The sequence below is a fragment of the Geotrypetes seraphini genome, chromosome 1 (genome assembly GCF_902459505.1).
Source record: "Geotrypetes seraphini chromosome 1, aGeoSer1.1, whole genome shotgun sequence".
Classification (NCBI taxonomy): Eukaryota; Metazoa; Chordata; class Amphibia; order Gymnophiona; family Dermophiidae; genus Geotrypetes; species Geotrypetes seraphini.
The window spans coordinates 454485026-454505686 of record NC_047084.1 but is presented as its reverse complement, the minus strand read 5'-3'; the positions used below and the strand labels follow the sequence as shown (position 1 = coordinate 454505686).

The 20661-nt window shown below is 44.3% G+C and overlaps 1 protein-coding gene across 7 annotated transcripts in view; it reads left to right on the top strand.

Annotated features, from left to right (window-relative positions):
• Positions 1 to 20661, top strand: part of HUWE1 (HECT, UBA and WWE domain containing E3 ubiquitin protein ligase 1) — a 779197-nt gene that overhangs the window by 715138 nt on the left and 43398 nt on the right. For all 7 annotated transcript variants that reach the window (XM_033921870.1, XM_033921880.1, XM_033921834.1 and 4 more), the window contains 3 exons: positions 11873 to 12160; positions 13924 to 14029; positions 16703 to 16820. In XM_033921870.1, coding sequence (XP_033777761.1) covers positions 11873 to 12160; positions 13924 to 14029; positions 16703 to 16820 — 512 coding nt within the window. The remainder of the gene's footprint in view (positions 1 to 11872; positions 12161 to 13923; positions 14030 to 16702; positions 16821 to 20661) is intronic.

The window sequence follows — 20661 nt, the reverse complement described above, 5'->3', positions numbered from 1 at the left end:
GATAAACATGAATAAAATAGCCAGACAACAAAGGTAGAAAAATAATTTTATTTTTAATTTCATGAACAGAAAATACAGTTTTACTGTAAATTTACACTTCTTTCTTTTTTTTTTTTTTTTGCCAAAGTGTGTAGAGTGTTATTTCTCTTTCCCTGGTGTTGAACTGCATATGGCTTCTTGCGGTTTAAGTTAGCTTTGAGATATATGCATCACAGATATAGGTATGTTTAGTGATTTGGGAGATAACTGATGAGGAGGGAAAGTGAGCAGTCTTTATAGATTGGCTCACCATTATAACCCAAATTTCTAACCTCTGGATTATATTTGAGTCAAACTTTTTCCTCCTTTTTGGAGAGAAAAAAGTATACCTTGGTTTATATTTGGCTTGGTTTATATTCAAGTGTATACAGTACTTGTATCAACTCCCCTCTTATTATAATTTCAGGAAAATAGAAGACACATCTCTTCTCTCTGTATTCCTCATGATCTGTGCCTATTAATGTTCTTAGAATCTCATTATAAATGTAAAGATGGATCTTGAAATCTTATTGTAAATTGCAATGAATACTTGCTGAAATTTTGCGATATATGAGGAATAGTATGGTAAATATTTCAGATTGTTGTGGTTATTTCAGTGTTTCGATTGTTTAGTTAAAAAGTTCAACATGTTATACTTCCAGAGCAGAACAGATTTGTAGTTCAGGGAGTCTCCCTGTACTCTTCCTCCTATTTCCTGCTTTGGTACAGAGCCCTCTGGAGAAGGAGGTAGAGTTAAAAACCTGGAGTGGATTCCTTCTACACAGCTCACAGGCATTGGGAGAATACCCTACTGTCTAGAATGATGCACCTATCTACTAGAAAAGGTATTAGCAAGATAAGAACCTAATCTCTTTTTAGCAGGTAAGACCATTTTGTTTTCTTCTATAAAAGGACTTTTAGCTAAAAAGGATCTGGCTGTACCCATGGTCATTGAGGGTGACTAGACTATTGGCTCATGTGTGAAGCTAAATCTTTACCTGTGAACTTAAGTTTTATTTGCATTTTTCTGGGCAATGTGGTTTTCATTCCAAATATGAGTTTTCATTTTGTTACAAATATCCAAGTTCAGAAAACAATTGCTCATTGTAGATATTGAATGCTTAAAGGTGAGTCAAAAAGCTTTAACAAGTCTGTGATATTACCAGCTTCAAAAATTTGCGTTTCCAACTGGCTTAAACGACGCATTTCATAGTCTTCTATAGCAGTGCATGGAGAACCACCTAAAGTACTCAAAGGTGCAATCTATAATACAGATTTACTTTGCTAAAGAAATCCTGTAGAAAACTAGAATTTGAAAAAAAATAAATATGATCTGAATATAAAGTTAAAATAACAGGCAAAAATATAATATTTTTAACAAATTGTATTTAAAATATCATACCAATGACATTTTTTCATGGGAGATGATGCAGTACCATCTGATAGGATCTGGAGCAACTTCAGACCAGTTCTGTGGTCAGAAGTTGACAAATTGATCAATAAAATTTCCAGATCTCATTGCCAGTGGGATGCTTGCCCTACAAATATGTATGAAAACTGCTCCATAAAAATATTTGAATGGATAACTGCTATTTTAACTCATGGCCATTTTCCAGATTCTTTAGGTATCGATACTCTCCCTGTAATACTGAAAAATAAAAAGGAATCTCAGGCAATTATAACAATTTATCGTCCAATGGTATTGATACTAAACTTATGGCAGGTTTGGTAACATACAACTGACAGAATATCTTGATAGGTTTAATATTTTACACAATAGTCAATCAGGTTTTCGCCTAGATTTTAGTACAGAAACTCATATGTTGTGGAATACCTTGCCAGTTGAAGCAAAGAGCTCCATCCTTATTAAGCTTCAGGAAATTAATTAAAACAGTACTGTTCAAGCATTACTATTCAGTTTTACCTGACGCTGATATTGTTCCAAGATGAAGCTGATTTTGATGATGTTTTATTGTTTAAAGTGGTGGTTATACTGTGAAGTATGTTTTAATTATGAATATTCTTTTGTGACTCGCACAGAATTGTAGCATGTCGCAAGTAAGAAATTTTAAAATAAATATAGTGGAGAGATTCCCTGTGCCCCCTTTGTGTCTAGTTCTATTCGGTTGCTTTAGGACGTTACTGCAGGGGGCTCTGTGTTCCTCAGCCAAGTGGGAGGAGCAGAAGAGAAAAGTGTGTTGATCTGCAAAACCCAGTTCGCGGGTTGAGATGAGACACCTACAGTACAGAATCCTCCAGGGGCTAACAAAGATTATTACCTAATCATCCAATCTCATGAGACAGCAAAATCAACAAGCTCTCAGAGAGAAAATGGCAGAGTGGCTGAAGACAGGTATATGTCTGAGAGAGAGAAAGACAAAGGGCACATGGAGGTGTGTGTGTGTCAGAGAAAAAAGGGCATATTGGGGAGGGGTGAGAACTTGCCCTCAATGACCAATCGGATTCATGTTTCATTTTCCCAGAGAAAAGATGAAGCTGTATCGGTCACTAATGGCAATTTCTTGTACAATCTATCTGGATGCTGAACAGATGGGATCTTGTATCTCTATTAGCTTCAGCTGCAAGCAACTAAAAGATGATCCCTCTCCTTTGGGCTACCTGCCCGGGAGCTTCCTGTCTTGCTCAGTTTGTTCTGCAGCTTCTCTGCATGGTATCTCTGTTAATTCTGCTCGTGATTTGTTTTATCTTCCTAGTCCTTTTTTATTTTTTTCCGCAGGTTTGTCCACTTGCTGCGGATCAACTCGGTGCGAGTGATCCTTCGGCGGGAGATCGCAGACATTTTAAAGTTAGTCTGCTTCCAGAGAGTGCTCTGTAAGCCTGAAACAGTAAGCCCTCTGGACAGCCTGCAGATTGGATCAGGTCTCCAGGTTCTGGATCCATCTCTCCCCTGGTTCGTTCGCAAAGGGGTAGAATGCAGGCTGCTGCGGTTCCGAGGAGGTACGCCGGGATCAGAACCGCGCCGCGTGTCTTCCCTGATTTCCCTGCAGGGTCCTGCTGGTCGTGATCTGAGGTGGCAGGGAAGTTGAGGCGGTCAGACCTGAAATATCCAGTTTATTCAGCTCCTGAGGTATTGATCTCCTTGCTTGTACTGTGTTTTACAGGCTGCCATAGACTTTCATTACAGCACATGTCTCTATGGTGTCTGTGAGTCAGAGTTTGCCGATTTTGGGGGTCTTCAAATTGGGGTTTTGGGGGGTTTCCCCGCATGCCCTGGTCCCCCCACCTGTAAAATCCTAATTTAGCTATTTTTAGCGTTTTCCTGCGTTTTTAACGGCCGTTTTTTTTTTTTTCTCAAAATTGGCACCCGCGACGGTCATCTTGGATTTTCTTTAAAGTTTTTAAAACTGTATTTTTTGACTTAGAAACTTCGTTTTTGCTCCAAACTTCACAGATGGCCACCTCAGGACAGGATGGCATGGATTCATGCCTTAAATCTGGTGGAAGGCTTGCGGATTCACAGCCATGTGTTACGTGCGCTACGGCCCGCAAGGGGTGTGAACTGTGTGTGGATGCCGCACTATTCTCCGGGGAGGTTCTAATTGCCTCCGATTCCACCGGAGATGCGTTTCTATTGTCTGGGATGCCAAATTTGGGCGAGGAGGTCGCTTCCGCAAAACGCAAGCACAGTTCCGGGGATAAGTCTCATAAGTTTTCAAAACACTCCAAATCGGAGTCCCGCAGATCGGCCCTGGCAGCCAGGGACTATTTTCCGCCAGAATTTGTGGATAGGATGTATCAGGCTTTCATGCGAAAGCGGGCTGTGACTGTGTCCCCCCCCCCCCCCTCCAGAATCCGGTGCGACAGCTGTGCAGGCTTTGGATTCCAGCATGTCAGTCTGCTCTCTTGCTGGTCCACTGGAAAGCCAGAGGCAACTTCCTGCTATTGCCTCACTGCCTGCGTCAATTTCTATGCCATTGCTTTTGCCTCACTGCCTGCGTCAATTTCTAATGCCATTGATGTCGCACGGCTCTTTGGCGGGCTCCGCTGATGTGGCTAGCATAACGGATATCAGGGATTCCCGGAGCTCCACGATCTGGGTGAGGATCAGGTGGTGTGCAGGCTATTTAAGTCCAGTTGCCTTCCTGATCTTATCTCTGAATCCCTGCGGACGTTGAAACTTGATTCTGACTCCGCGGTTCAGGTGGAGTATTCCGTAATGAGTTCTAAGCCCCCGCTTTCTGCTTCCTTTCCAGATCATGTGGATTTGGCGGAATACTTTTGGAGGTTTGGGAGGCTCTGGAAGGTCTCCTGAAGTGTGCTAGGGCCATGGCAAAATTGTATCCCATGGCTTCAGAATTTTCCAAGCGCCTAGTCCTGGATTCGGCGGTAGCTCAGGTCAGTAAACGTACCTCCTTGCCCTCGGATGGATGGGTGGTCCTGAAGGACGTCCAGGACCATAGACTGGATTTTGTCATGAAGCGGCTTTTTGATTCTGCTGCAACGGGGGTGCGAGCTGCAGTGGCCACTTCTTTTGTGGCCCAGGCATGTCATACTAAACTTCATCGGGATCCTGAGGAGGTTGTCCTTTGGGATCTCGATTTCCTGGTCTCTGGAGTGAATTATTTGGCAGACGCCCTCTATGATACTTTGAAGGTTTTTTGCAAAGCTGGGAGCTTATTCAGTTTCTGCTAGGAGAATGTTATGGATTCACCAGTGGTTTGGTGATTCTTCATCCAAGGCTACTCTGAGCAAGCTGCCATTCAAAGGTTCACTCTTATTTGGGTTTGGATGACCTTATGGCGAGTGTGCAGGACCGTAAGCCTAAGGTGCTTCCTGACCCTAGATCTCATCCGCTGAATTTTCGTCCCTTCCAGAGGACCTTGCAGTTCGCCGGACCCCCTGCGGCGGGATAGCATTTTAGAGCATCCTACAGACCTTGCTTTGGAGGTACAGTGCGCCCGCAGCCTCCCAACTCTTGACCTTCAGTCCCTTCCAAAAGAAAATTATGATGCCAGGGTTCTGGCGGGGCCTCCCCGAATCAGGGGGCAGCTGTCGCCTTCCTTCCAGAATGGCTGAAGATAACCTCAGACCAGTGGGTTCTGGAGGTACTCAGGGAAGGACTGCAACTGCACTTTTTCCGGCCGCCTCCAGACTTCTTCATCTCCTCTCCCGAGGGCAATCCGGACAGGGCCAGCAAGGTGCGCGCTACCGTACGCCGGTTGCTAGATCTGGCGGCCATAGAGCAGGACCCACAGGACGACTTGGGCTGCAGGAGATACTCGATTTACTTCATCGTGCCAAAGAAGGACTCCATCGATTGCAGACCAATTCTGGACCTCAAAGCAGTGAATGCATTCTTGCGAGTTCCACGTTTACGGACGGAAACAGTGAGTTCTGTAATAGCAACAATGGCACCCAAGGAGTTTTTGGCTTCCTTGGATCTCATGGAAGCGTATCTCCACATTCCGATTTTCCCGGAACATCGGAGGTTCCTGCAAATTCATATTCTCGGGAGGCATTTCCAGTTTGCAGCGCTCCCTTTTGGTTTGGCATCGGCACCCAGAGCCTTTACCAAGATCATGGTGGTGGTGGCTGCCCATCTGCATTCTCTGGGTGTGTTGGTGCATCCATACCTCGACTGGCTGATCAGAGCTCCCTCGTGGGAGCAGGGCCGCTTGGCGGTTCGCAAAGTGGTGTCTCTACTGGAGCTTCTCGGATTGGTGATCAATGTGAAGAAGAGTTGCCTTGTTCCAACCCAGGAGTTGGAGTACTTGGGTATCTGGTTCAACATGGGTCTGAACCGGGTGTTTCTTCCAGAATCCAGAAAACTGAAACTCGGGAGTGCAATTCGGAACATGTTGGCGGTCCCTGCTCCGAAGGCCTGGCAGTACCTGCAGGTGTTGGGTCTCATGGTGGCAACCATAGATGTAATTCCGTGGGCAAGAGCTCACCTGCGTCCTCTTAAGTTTTAACTTCTATCGAGGTGGAATCCCCAGAGAGATGTGCTGGGAATGAAGCTGCCTTGGTTGGCAGCAGCGCGCAGCAGTATGCTGTAGTGGTTGAACCCAGTCACTCTGTCCACAAGGCTTCCTCTGCGAGTCTTGGATTGGGTGACCCTGACTACAGACGCGAGTCTCTCTGGTTGGGGAGCAGTTTGCATGTCCATCCCAGTCCAGGGCCGCTGGACACCGAGAAAGAGCCGATGGTCGATCAATTGGCTGGAGCTACGAGCGATCCGGTTAGCTCTGCTACGGTTCCGAGTGAATCTCCACAGGAAGGCTGTCCATATGTTCTCGGACAATGTGACGGCTGTTGCTTATGTCAACCATCAAGGGGGCACGAGGAGTCCCCGGCTAGGACTGGAGGATCGGATGCTCTTTGCATTGGCGGAGTGTCATCTCTTGGCTTCATCTGGGGCTTATGTGGCCAGCGTCAACAAAGTTCAGGCAGACTTCCTCAGTCGTCAGACTCTGGACCAGGGAGAATGGTCCCTGTCCAAGCTGGCTTTCAGGGCCATAGTGCGCCGCTGGGGGCGTCCCACCTTCGATCTGATGGTGTCGTCAGTGAACAGGAAGGCAGACAGATTCTTCAGCCGACGACGAGAGGTCGGCAGCGTCGGACTTGATGCTCTGGTTCAACCTTGGCCCACAGGGGAACTTCTGTATGTTTTTCCTCCGTGGCCCATGATAGGGCGCATTTTATACCAGATGTTCTCACACTGGGGTCCAGTGATCCTTGTGGCTCTAGACTGGCCCAGACGACCTTGGTACCCAGACTTTATGAGGTTGAGCTCCGGGAGCGGTCTGCATCTTCCTTGCCGTCGGCGGTTACTCGCACAGGTTCCGTTTGCTCTTCAAGATCCGGATCGCTTTGGTCTTACGCCCTGGCACTTGAGCGGGCAGCCTTGACGGCCAGGGGGTATTCCTCTGCGGTTATCACCACGCTCCTGCAGAGCAAGCGGAATTTGACAGTCTCGGCCTATGCAAAAGCCTGGAGGTGTTTTCAGGCTTTTTGTGCGGGGCTCCAGATGGACCCTTTGGTCCCGTCGGTGGCTCAGGTTCTGGACTTCCTGCAGAATGGCCTCAGGAAGGGTCTGGCAGTCTCTTCTCTACGTGTGCAGATTGCGGCGGCAAAGAAAGCAAACAGGATGTTGGGCATGATAAAAAAGGGAATCACAAGTAGATCAGCGGACGTCATAATGCCGCTTTACAGAGCAATGGTCAGACCACACTTGGAGTACTGTATCCAACACTAGTCTCCCTACCTAAAGAGGCGAGCCACGAAGCTATTAAAGGGTATGGAGAATTTGAGCTACAAATAACGCCTCGGAAAACTGGACTTGTTCACCCTGGGGAAGAGAAGACTGCGAGGGGATATGATAAAGACTTTTAAAATAATAAAAGGATTCGACAAAATAGAGCAAGAAACACCGTTATTCACGTTGTCAAATGTGACTCGGACACGAGGTCATGGACTGAAATTGAGGGGCAACAGGCCCAGGACAAATGTCAGGAAGTTCTGTTTCACACAACGAGTGGTGGATGCTTGGAATGCTCTCCCAGAGGAGGTTGTGACGGAGACCACCATTCTGGAATTCAAGGGCAAGTTGGATGCACACCTTCTTGCAAATCACATTGAGGGATAGGGTAAACAGGGTCTTCATTAGGGAACACTTAGCTTAGCCTCCGCGTGTGCAGGTCACCGGATTAGATGGACCTAAGGTCTGATTCGGTGAAGGCATTTCTTATGTTCCTGTTTGGGTCCCTCTTCGTTCAGAGGTTCTCTGGCTTCTCACCCAGATGTTGTCCGGTTCTTGCGGGGGGCAGGGAGGCTGAGTCCTCCCTTACGACTGCCTTGTCCATCGTGGAGCCTGAATTTGGTCTTGCGCTCCCCGAATCATCCGCCCTATGAACCCCTGGATGCGATCTCTCTGAAAGATTTTACCATTAAGACCATCTTCCTAATGGCAGTCACTTCTGCACTACGAGTATTGGAACTTCAGGCTTTGTCATGCAGAGATCTTTTTCTCTGCATTACGGAGTCAGCGGTGATTTTGAGGACTGTGCCTTCATTTCTTCCAAAAGTGGTTTCTTCTTTCCACATCAACCAGGAAGTTCGGTTGCCAGCCTTTGTTCCTTTGGGTTCCAAGTCTCAGGACCGTGTTCTGCGGTCTCTGGATGTCGGACGTCTTCTCTTGAGATACCTGGAGGCCACTGACTTGGTTCTGTCGGACCATCTGTTTGTCCTGGCAGGCCCCACGTATTGGGGTCGGCCTGCTACCAAGACTACTATTTCATGTTGGATACGAGCGACTATTTCCATGGCCTATGTGGTGGTGGGGAAGAAGCCTTCCATTGGGGTGAAGGCTCACCCTACCAGAGGAATGGCTTCCTCATGGGTGGAATCTCATGGGGTCTCGCCTGCAGAGATTTGTCGGGCAGCCACGTGGGCTTCCCTTCATACCTTTTCCAGGTTGTACAGGCTCAAAGGGGCTGCTAAGGGTGATACGGACTTTGGCTCTTCTGTTCTTGTAGCGGGCTCATCGCCTCCCCCCCTGAGTTTTAGGATAGCTTTGATACGTCCCATCCATTCAGCATCCAGAGAGATTGTACAAGAATGAAATATTAGGTTTCTTACTTCTGCTAATTTTCCTTCTTGTATATCTTCTCTGGATGCTGAATGCCCGCCCATCTGTTTTTTTTGTCCGATTTGCAGATTGCCTCTTCAGTAACTGGTAAGCTGGATTTCTGTCTTTGACCAGCCTCACTAAGAATTTCATGCGTATTCCCCCTTGTTGGGTTTAAGGGTTGGGGGGGTTCCCCGGGGGGTACCCTTTCTGATCTTCAGGCTGTGTCCATGTTCCAGGATTTTCCTAGGTTTTGTAGTTTATAATGTTTGCATTATCTGTTTGTTTCCAGTTGGTCATTTTTGGCCATAGTTTTTAGTATAATATGATAATTGAGCAGAATTGACTGGTAGCAGGAGTTCCCGTGCCCTCTCTTTCTTCTTCTGTTTCCTGTTGTCATAGGTCTAAATGGCTTTTCTTTTTTTTTTTCACTTCTTTATTATTTTCAATACTTACAATAAGGGTAACAGTAAATATAACATTTTATACTCAAATATCACACTTAATATTCTTATAATATCCATTTCAGAATTAATCCCCCTTCCCCCCTAAACAATCACAATGCCCATACATAAAATATCTATAATCATCCATATCAATTATTCAAAATTCATTAACCTATCATCCCCCCTCCCCCCTCCCAGATGTGCATATTTAAAGGGGAAAACACTATTTAAACATTACAATATTTTGTTAATGGCTCCCAAATCTCCTGAAACCTCTTAAAATTCCCTTTCTGAATGGCCAATGTCCTTTCCATTTCATACATATGACACAGTGAATTCCACCAAAAACTATAATTAAGCCTTGTCCAATTCTTCCAATTGCTCATAATTTGTTGTATGGCGACTGCCTGTTGTTCTTAGATGATATTTGGCTTTTAGCCCTCATTGACATACCAAATACCAAATTTGACATACCAAATACCAAATTTGGAAAATTTTCAGATTATAAGATAAATTGGAGTAAATCAGAAGTTCATAAGACAATGCCACTGGATTTTCCAACAAACAATTAATTTGGCCCCATATTGATTTCCAAAATGCCAAAATAAAAGGACAATAGAACAATAAGTGATCTAAAGTCCCTGCTTCGAGATGACTATGCCAACATCTATTTGACTTAGAGTTATCCAACTTTTGTAAATGAACCGGGGTCCAGAATGCTCTATGTAACAAAAAAAATCATGTTTGTCGCATAGATGCCGACATTGTACATCTCATCCTCCAAGTCCAAATTCGTGACCATCGAGATGCAGAAATTTGGTGCTTAATCTCAGTACTCCAAATGTCCCCAAGACCAGTTTTTGATTTCTTATTTGCAAATTCACCTAACAATTTGTACCACTGGGCAGCCTGGTGTCCCAGGAAGTCCACCTGAAAACATATGAATTCCAAGCTATACTGATTATTTAAATTTTTCCATTCAGGGAACCCCACCTGAATGGCCTGCTTCAGTTGCAGCCATCTAAAACTTTGTGAATTGTTAAGTCCAAATTTATGCTGCAACTGAAAAATCAAGCAGCTTACCATTAGATATAACATCATCTAAAATACGTATTCCTGCTATCATCCAATGCTTCCAGATGATCTTAAATCCGCCAATTTGAATCTTGGAGTTTAACCATATAATCTGATTCATTGATTTTATGTATTGGGATAGGTGTTAAATTGTTGTTATATTGTAAGGTTTTCCATGTATCCACTAAAATTCTGTTTTCTTTATATAATTTAAGCATCTTGATACTGAGAACATGACATAGTCGCAGAGGAAACATGAGTCCCCATTCCAACCACAACCAATCTGGGAGATTTTCAATGAGCTCTGGGAGGACCCAATACATACCTTGGCGCAAAATATAGGATTGATGATACCTATAATAATTGGTAAAATTTACCCCTCCCTCCGCAATTGGCTTTTGTAGAGATACTAACTAAATTCTAACAATTTTACCCAGCCAAATAAATTTTGAAAGAATACTGTTTAACTTTTTATACAAGGACCCCTTAAAAAAAACTGGTAACATACCCATTTGATAACAAACCATAGGCAATATCATCATTTTAATAGTTTGGACTCTTCCCCACCAAGAAAGATGTAAAGGATTCCACTGCTCGCACTTTTCTGTTACCTTCTGTAATAAAAATTTTCATTCACTATCATTGTTTCATCCAACGTGTTTTTTTATCCAACTGCCTAAATATTTATTCCATCCTCTTTCCATAGAAAGGGGAATGTTTCAAATAATCCTTTTGTGCAATGGACATTAATTGGAAGAACTTCTGATTTACTCCAATTTATCTTATAATCTGAAAATTTTCCAAATTTCTCTATGAAAACAAAACCAAAAAACTGTGGATACAGATGTTCTGGAGATAATTTATTAAACACTGACATATAAAACCATGAAAATTCAATTAAAAAAGTACAATGCTAAAAAATATTGTGATAAAAATCCAACCGGACCCTACATGGTCCATGTTTCAGCGAACACGCCTTCCTCAGAGGTCCAATGGTTTGCAAACTCACATATAAAGAATTGGACTGAAAACAGTCTATTGTCTTTAAACATGTGAGCAAAGAACACCGCAGCCAAGCTAAAGTAGCAAAAAAAATGCCTTGGTTTGTATGTCGGTTTCAGTGGCCTGTATGTATTATGTATGTTGCCTAGTTTGTTACCATTTAACAATAAAATATCTATTTCAAAATCTCCGCTCTCAGGGTTCACGGTTGAAAATTTTTTGATCTGGGGGTATTTGGCTTGAAGCTGAGAAACATTGCCTTAGAGTACATAGAAACTTAAAATTTACAGACCAGATAAGTATTTCCAGTGCAGTATTTGGATAAAAAATTTTCTGAACTTCTTATTTCCTACCTATTTGGGTAGTTTTGATATGTTCCTGCTGATCAGACCAGTGAGAAGATTGTTATATAAAGGGTACCTTAGCTTATCTCCATCAGGTAAAGACATCCAAATTGATATGGAGAACTCCAATATGTTCAGGGTTATTGTCACATGTTGTATTTAATCATTTTCAGCTTATCTAGCTATAAAAGTAACTTGGAGAGGGACAACTATGGTGCTTGATGTCAGAGGCATATCTTAAAAAAAACAAAATGGGATCTTGGTGTGTTGATATCTGTCTAAAGGAGAGAGACATCATCCAAATGCCCAGGCTGATAATGGAGAACTAATATAATACAAATTGCAGAGGTAAGAAAAAAATTTCCATTTCTATTTTCTGAGTTTTTCTCTATTTCTCGTAGGTACATAGTATTTGAAGGGGAGGAAGGGCAGGATGCTGGTGGCCTACTCCGAGAGTGGTACATGATAATCTCCAGGGAAATGTTCAACCCCATGTACGCCTTATTCCGCACCTCTCCTGGTGACAGGGTCACCTACACCATCAATCCCTCCTCCCATTGCAACCCCAACCATCTCAGCTACTTCAAGTTTGTAGGCCGTATTGTTGCAAAGGCTGTATATGATAACCGATTATTGGAATGCTACTTCACCCGGTCTTTCTACAAACACATCCTGGGCAAGTCAGTCAGGTAAGTACTTAGAAGCACTAGGTTTTCTTTTTAAATGGAAGGATGTTTACTATTATAGAAACGTAGTCTATGCAATTTGTCTAGAAGTCCCACGTTCTTTAATGTTTGAATCTGTTTTTCTTGTATAAATTGATATTGATTGGGATTGAGCAGCCAGATTTTGTTGTTCTTTGTCCTTCACTTTATGATAAATGAATTTCCTTATTGTCTTCACCAGATCAGTCCAGAACCTGTGGGTTGTGTATGTTGACCAGAAGATGGAAACAGAGAACAAAAGATTGTGAGCCCTATCCTATAAGGGCATTACCTTTTCATTATTTCTGTCTCTAGCAAATGATGACAAATATCCTTGCAGCTTCGAGTCTGCTGTCTGCTCCTGGATCAGTACCTGAATTGGTGACTGAAATTATAAGATTATTAAAGTATTAAATTATTTAGTGGAGGAATAGTTTGATAATTTAGAGAATACTCAGGAATCAGAGGACACCCAACCACTATCATTGGGGAAGAAACAAGACAGTTTTCCTTTATCGGGCTTATCTGAGCCTGAGGCAGAGATGTTCTCATACCTCTGACTAGAGGTTATTTATGCATGGCACAGTAAGTAAGGCTGTTAGTCAATGGGAAAATCAAGGAGGGGTTCCTTAAAATTAATTTTAAAGGTTGCTGAGGGTAAGGCCCTGCATCTCCAAGAACCTTGTGTTTCATTTTTGACTCCATGAGTCGTTTTGGGCGCTAAAATCGCTATCGCGGTGGCCATCTTGGGTTTACCAATTTGATTTTAAAAGCCTCTATCTGCCTCAAACCCCCTCATTTTTTGTTAAAAAGGTCAGAGATGGACTCCTCAGATAGAGATCCTTTGGATTCACACCAGATTTGTGATGGATGCCTGTCCAAGGGGGGTCATTGTTCCACATGTGGCCCAGCATATGAAGGAGGGAGCCGGGAGTTTCAAGTTTCACCTCTTCTCGGGGGGGAGGGGGATTGTAGCCCATAAGAAACGTTTCCTGGGCCTGAAATTTTGGCTGGAGCCAGAAAATGGAAAGCTTGTGTTCCCGGCAAAGCACAGCCGTATGTTGGAGGACAGGAAGTCCTGCTAGGTTCCTCTGGGCAACCTGGGCAGTGCTTCAATCCCAAATTCATACATATGAATGAAGCATTTTTAAGCTAATTTTCTTTATGTGAATCTCACCAGACTAGTCCAGATATCCTCCCTTTATTTGTCTGTTTCCACGTTTGTTGATTTTATTCTTGCTTTTAAAAATATTACATCTTGTGGAGTTTCATAGGATGATTAAGATTTTGAAAAGCAAATTCTAAGGAGTTACTATTGCTTTGTTGAAATACTGAAGAGCCAATGTTGCAGGATACCTTTCTAGGGCAGAACTCACATTTTGTTCTCTCTCGTTATCGACTGGTCGATGAATGCATCCCACAGATTGTGGTCTGGTGAGACTCAAGCAAGGAAAATTTCTGGTAAGAGAAATTTTACTTAAGCAAATGTGCATATGCTGTAGGGTATAGCTCCTGCAAAGAAATACTGCTTCTGTCTCACCTTTAGTATCACTTCCAAGCAACTTTTAATTGTCTTAGGAGAACTAGACTGAATACTGTAGGGTTGTGAAACTGGTAGTTGCATGGAGCTATAGTTAGTTGACCTAGTAGCTCAGTACTTGGGGAAAGTTGCAGTGAAACTGTGGAATTGGTCTTTTCAGGGATGCATGCTTAATATTTTACCTTACATATTACCTTTGTCTTTTCAGATATACTGACATGGAGAGTGAAGACTATCATTTCTACCAAGGGTTGGTGTACCTACTTGAAAATGATGTCTCTACCCTTGGCTATGATCTCACTTTTAGCACTGAGGTACATATGGACTGGGGCAACTATTCAGTACAACTGATGGACCTTGTCCATGTCTGTGACATTCTATCAGAACAATAAATGGGGGGGGAGAAAAAAAAAAGGAAAAAACTGCAGGAATGGTGTACAAGATGCCAAGACTTTAATCAATTAAACATAAAAATAAACAAAAAAAAGTTTGTATCCAACATATGGTCCAAGTGGTAGATGAACAGGAACCCGACACAGTCTGTGTTTCAAAGAAACACTCCTTCCTCAGAGGTCCTAGAAAGTGTCACATACTAAGGTACCATATGGATAACGACTGGAAATAGTGATTTGTAGAGCAACTAAATGAGCAGAGAGTACTCCTCCATAGTGCAAATTCAAAACAATAAATAGGAAACATATTTGTATATCAAAATGTTTATTAATAACTTAGCTCTCTCATATCACCACATGAGAAAAACGTAGCTGATGCTTTTTACATGACCTTTCAAGATAACAGCTGAAGAAGAGACCTGTAAGGTCTTGAAAATTAATGTACCGTATTTTCACGTAGATAACGCGCACCCGTGTAAAACGCGCACACGGGTATAGCACGCGAAAAACACAAATTTATGTACAGAAATTTTTATATACCGCGCACACCCGTATACCGCACATGCTGCCCGACTCTCCTTTCGCCCGCCCCGACTCTCCTCTGGCCACCCCGACTCTCCTCTCCTCTCCCCCTTGAAGTCCTGTCCCCACCCTGAAAGCCTGATGCCCCCCCGACGTCCGATTCACCCCCCCGCAGGACCGCTCGCACCCCCACCCCAAAGGACCGCTCGCACGCACCCCCACCCCGAAGGACCGCTCGCACACACTCCCACCCGCACCCCCACCCTGAAGGACCGCTCGCACTCCCACAGCCTCCCGAACCCCCATCATGTAGAAGCTCCTACCGGTGTCCTGCTGTTTCCTCTTGGCGGTCCCGACTCCCCGACACGATCGGGGCAAGAGGGAGCTCAAGCCCTCTTGCCCCAGCCAACCGCGGCACCCCCGACACGATCGGGGCAAGAGGGAGCTCAAGCCCTCTTGCCCCAGCCAACCGCGGCACCCCCGACACGATCGGGGCAAAAGGGAGCCCAAGCCCTCTTGCCCCGCTGACTCCCCAACTCCCCGACAATATCGGGCCAGGAGGGAGCCCAAGTCCTCCTGGCCCTGGCGACCCCCCCTCCCCCGCTAGTTGTTCGGCCAGGGGGGTCGCGGGTCGGCTGGGGGGGTGGTCGGAGGTTCTTGGGGGGGGCGGGGGGAGGGGGGTTTGCGTCGAGGGCAGGAGGGCCTGGGATCCCTCCTGCCCATAATGTAGTGGGGGTAGGGGGTCGCCGTGGCCAGGAGGGTTTGGGCTCCCTCCTGTCCCGAACAACTAGCGGGGGGGGGGGGGCGCCAGGGCCAGGAGGACTTGGGCTCCCTCCTGGCCCGATATTGTCGGGGAGTTGGCGGGGCAAGAGGGCTTGGGCTCCCTTTTGCCCCAATCGTGTCGGGGGGGCAAGAGGGCTTGAGCTCTCTCTTGCCCCGATCGTGTCGGGGGTGCCGCGGTTGGCTGGGGCAAGAGGGCTTGAGCTCCCTCTTGCCCCGATCGTGTCGGGGGTGCTGCGGTTGGCTGGGGCAAGAGGGCTTGAGCTCCCTCTTGCCCCGATTGTGTCGGGGGTGCTGCGGTTGGCTGGGGCAAGAGGGCTTGAGCTCCCTCTTGCCCCGATCGTGTCGGGGGTGCTGCGGTTGGCTGGGGCAAGAGGGCTTGAGCTCCCTCTTGCCCCGATCGTGTCGGGACCGCCAAGAGGAAGCAGCAGGACACCGGTAGGAGCTTCTACATGATGGGGGGGGTCGGGAGGCTGTGGGGGTGCGAGCAGTCCTTCAGGGTGCGGGTGCGGGTGGGAGTGCGTGCGAGCGGACCTTCGGGGTGGGGTTGCGGGTGCGTGCGAGCGGTCCTTTGGGGTGGGGGTGCGAGCGGTCCTGCGGGGGGGGGGTGAATCGGACGTCGGGGGGGAACTATGTAAAAAAAATTTTGTACAACGCGCTCACGCGTATAACATGCAAGGGTATGCGCGGTACGTAAAAACCACGTATAATGCGCGCGTTAAATGCTAGAAAATACGGTATATTTAATAATGTTGAATGTAGTAAAAGGTATTTCATTCTGCAAAGAATTTAAATGTTTTCTAAAACTAGAACTGTTGTTTTTTGTGGGGTTTTTTTTTGTAAATCTTTATTCATTTTTATACGTACAATAAGTGTGATAATACATAAACACATTTGCACATTGAGAATATTCAGCAATAATACCAATCATAAAATCTTATCTCCTTCCCTTCCCACCCCTTCATAACAAGTAATTAAATTACTTTATATAAGATGTTATACTTAAAATCCCCCCTCCCTGAAAAATGAACTTTAAGAATTAAGGGACTAAAACAGTTGTTAAGGTTGTACACTTATATTTTTGGACTTTATTATAACCAAATGGATATTACATAACTGTGTTCCCCTAGTTGTGCAGAAATTTGTAAAACAGTAAACAGCTAGACACCTTCATAATCTGACTTGTCTGTCAGAAATTTCTAGGCACAATTTTCTGGGAAAGATGGCAGTAAGTGCAGCACTATATAGTTCTATCATTTATTTGACTGTTATATATTTGAAATTGGTTTCCAGGTCCAGGAATTTGGAGTCTGTGAAGTTCGTGACCTCAAACCTAATGGAGCCAACATCCTAGTGACGGAAGAGAACAAGAAAGAATATGTTCATTTAGTCTGCCAGATGAAAATGACAGGTATTGAAAGCGGGTCTGAATAACCTAGAGATAGTGGATGCAGTAGTAAAATATATTACATTTAACATTCAAATCACATCAACACAACCATCACTTTAACCAAAATACACATATACATACTAAGAATAAAAATACAAGTAACAAACAAATTGCTTCAACAGCAAGCATCGGTATACATCAGAATATAAAAATGCCTACGATATATAAGTCACTAGCATGTTGAGTATTATTAAAACCAGTAAAACAAACCAAACCATGGAATACATCAGTGACCCGCACTCAACAGTCACCACTATTCCTCTCGAGCACTCTCATGCCCCATATTTCGTCGTACAGAACAAATGTCTTTTCAATATTTTCTTAATGTTCTGTAAATTCTGCTGATGACGGATATATTCTGGAAGGTTGTTCCATTCCCTAGGGCCAATGCAGTGAAAAACACTATTCCTGGATGTTGAAAGCTGCAAGTCCTACACAGATGGGACAAATAAGTCAAAGTGCTTAGTAGATCAAAGCAAGCGAGCCGACTCATGTGGCACGATACTCTGGACCAGATGTTTGGGGGCCAGCTTTTGAAGGCACATGAAGACATTTACCAATAAATTGTGATTTATCCTGTCCCTTATCTTCAACCAATATAACTTAAAAAAAAAAATCTGTCACATGTTCACGTCTACTCAGTTTAAACAACGATCTTACCACTGAATTCTGGGCCACCTGTAACGCACACTAAACTGACTCAGGTACTCCCAAGAACCCCATATTACAGTAATCAAAACCAGGTAATACCATCGACTGCAACACTATCCTAAACATTGGAGCCTTCATACAATACTAAGCCTTGAGTTCTGGACTTTAGAAGGGCTGGCTTCAAGAAATTGAATGATTGTGCAGGGCATGTCCTAAAGAAACCCAGAATCAGAAGGATGCAGAACAACTCTGGATACAAATACTATGAGAAAACAAGCTTTATTTTGTTTATTCTTTAGACAAGTTTGGAAGAAGAATCGGTAAAAAAAAAAAAACATGATATTCTAAAGCTAGGAAGAATCACTATGGAGATAAAATCTCCAGGTCAAAAAACCAAAACAGTACACTGTTCCACATCTGGCGGAACCTAACTTCTAAAAACGACTCCGCCCCTTCCCCCCCCATCTCCAAATGACCTAGCTCAGTGATTCCCAACCCTATCCTGGAGGACCACCAGGCCAGTCGGGTTTTCAGGCTAGCCCTAATGAATATGCATGAGAGAGATTTGCATATAATGGAAGTGAGAGGTATGCAAATTTGCTCATGCATATTCATTAAGGCTAGCCTGAAAACCCGATTGGCCTGGTGGTCCTCCAGGACAGGGTTGGGAACCACTGACCTAGCTAAATACTTCAACGAGAAGATCACTACCATAAAGAGTTTGTTCCTCCCAACTATCTCCTACAACTCTCTTCCCCCGAAAGACTCCGACCCTATCCCTGCCAACAGATCATGGACTACTTTCGAACTTGTATCCGAGACCCAGCTCTCCAAACTTTGCCTCAAACTTAAATCCCGCAAGTGCATCCTAGATCCCTTCCCATCCTACCTTTACGAAAACATCCCTGCACAGGCCATCTCTTCCCTTACTAACCTTATAAATAAAACTTTACTATCGGGCCTGTTCTCCACAGAAATGAGACACATTGCCTTATTCCCCCCTTCTGAAAAAAGCCGATCTTGACCCTACCTTACCATCGAACTACCGCCCCATAGCAAACATCCCTCTTTTAACAAAACTTCTAGAGACCATAGTCGCTACTCAGCTCTCCTTTTACCTAGAGAGATTCTCCATTCTCCAACACTACCAATACGGATTTAGGCCCAATTTCAGCACCGAGTCCCTCCTAGTTTCCCTAATTTCAAAGGTGCAACAACTACACGCCCGAAACAAATTTGCTGTTCTCCTACAGTTCGATCTCTCTGCGGCTTTCGACGTCATGCACCATGACATACTAATCTACCAACTTTCTGAGATAGGAATAGACTCCTCTGCCCTAAAATGGTTCTCAAACTTCCTTCGCGCTCGTTCCTATATTGTCAACACAAATGGCTCCAAATCCGCTTCGTGGACACCATCCTGTGGTGTCCCACAGGGCTCTCCCCTATCCCCTATTCTCTTCAATATATATATGACCTCCCTGAAGCTCCTCAAACTATCCCCCCTTGAAACAATTTACACATATGCAGACGATATCCTCATCCTCCTCGAAACAGATCAAAACCTTACAAACCTCCAAGAGAACATCACCTCATGCATAATGAGACTTCACGCCTGGTCCCTCTCTGTACAGATGAAATTAAATGAATCAAAAACAAAATTACTCTGGCTCGGCCCAAAATTAGCACACCTGCCCACCCTCTTCACTCTACCCACAGGCCCTGCTCTGCACCTTGAGTTCTCATGCAAGGTCCTCGGCATCACTATCGACTCCTCCCTTTCCTTCAACAATCACCTGAATTCCTTGGCAAAATCTTGCTTTTTCAGCCTCCACATGCTGAGGAAAGTTAGATCTTATTTTCACCAAAAACATTTCACCGTCCTTGTACAATCCATCATCCTATCCAAACTCGATTATTGTAATGCCATCTACTTATGCCTAACAAAAAGAAGTCTTCGCAGACTCCAGCTTATCCAAAATACTGCGGCCAAGCTGATTTTTGCTAAACGCAAATCTGACCACGTCTCCCCACTTCTTACCAATCTTCACTGGCTCCCAGTACTTCTCAGAATTCAATTCAAATGCTCCTGTCTGGCTTTCAAGATCATTCACGGCATCCTTCCGCCCCTAATCCCTCTATCCTTCCTCGCCCTGACGCCCGCCACCACCAGATCAGCCCACAGACATAAACTTTCCTACCCTTCTCTACACGGCATCCTACACGCAGGTAAACTGGGAAGATCCCTCCTCTCCAAAAATCACGGGCCTTTGGAACGATCTCACTGCCCCGCTGCGGAACCTGGGCTCCCTCCAACTTTTCCGAAAACAACTGAAAACCTGGCTTTTCTCTAGCATATAACACCTCTTCTCCTGTTTTACATACCCCCTTTCTACATGCTTTTGTAAATCCCCTCCTCTCTCTTCCTTATTTTTATACTTTGTAAACCGTGTCGAGCTCCACTTCCGTGGAGATGATGCGGTATATAAACTTAAGGCTTAGTTTAGTTTAAAGAGAGGACAACTAGTTCAAAAAGACTAACATTCAGTAATGTTAAACAGCAAAAGGGCCAGCAATGAGGAAGAAAAATACAGAAGCAGTAAAACTAGTTAAGGCCCAAACAGAAGTTTCCCAATTGATTAATAATATGATAAAGTAATCTTACAGTTTGAGGGGCTGATACTAAAAGTGAAAAGTGGGGATGAGGTGGAAGTATGTGTTTTATGCAGGATACCAAGACAAATCAGGGGTCCTTAAAGGCCCACAAATAAGAGGACTAGCACCATCCCCCTAAAACTTAATCAAAAAATTCCAAGAATTCTCTTCCTCACCAATATACATCCCCCTGCCTATGTTTTTACCTTCTGCCTTCTCCTATCTATATATTGTGATTTCTTTTATCAGTCCTTGGCTATAATTACTTTTCTGTTGTGATAGCACAATGGCGATAGCAGTTGAAAAATGTGTAAGATGTCTTTTATTCCTTAGCTACAGCTGTCTCTCCTTGGTACCCTGCCTCTGTATCTGTGCAGTATTCATCAACTATTTTGTGTCTTCCTCCATGTGCATGAAATCCTTGACCCATTAGCATTGGAATTTAGGGTAGATTTCTTACAAGAACATGAATTTTGGTGGATTTACTTCCATGGTT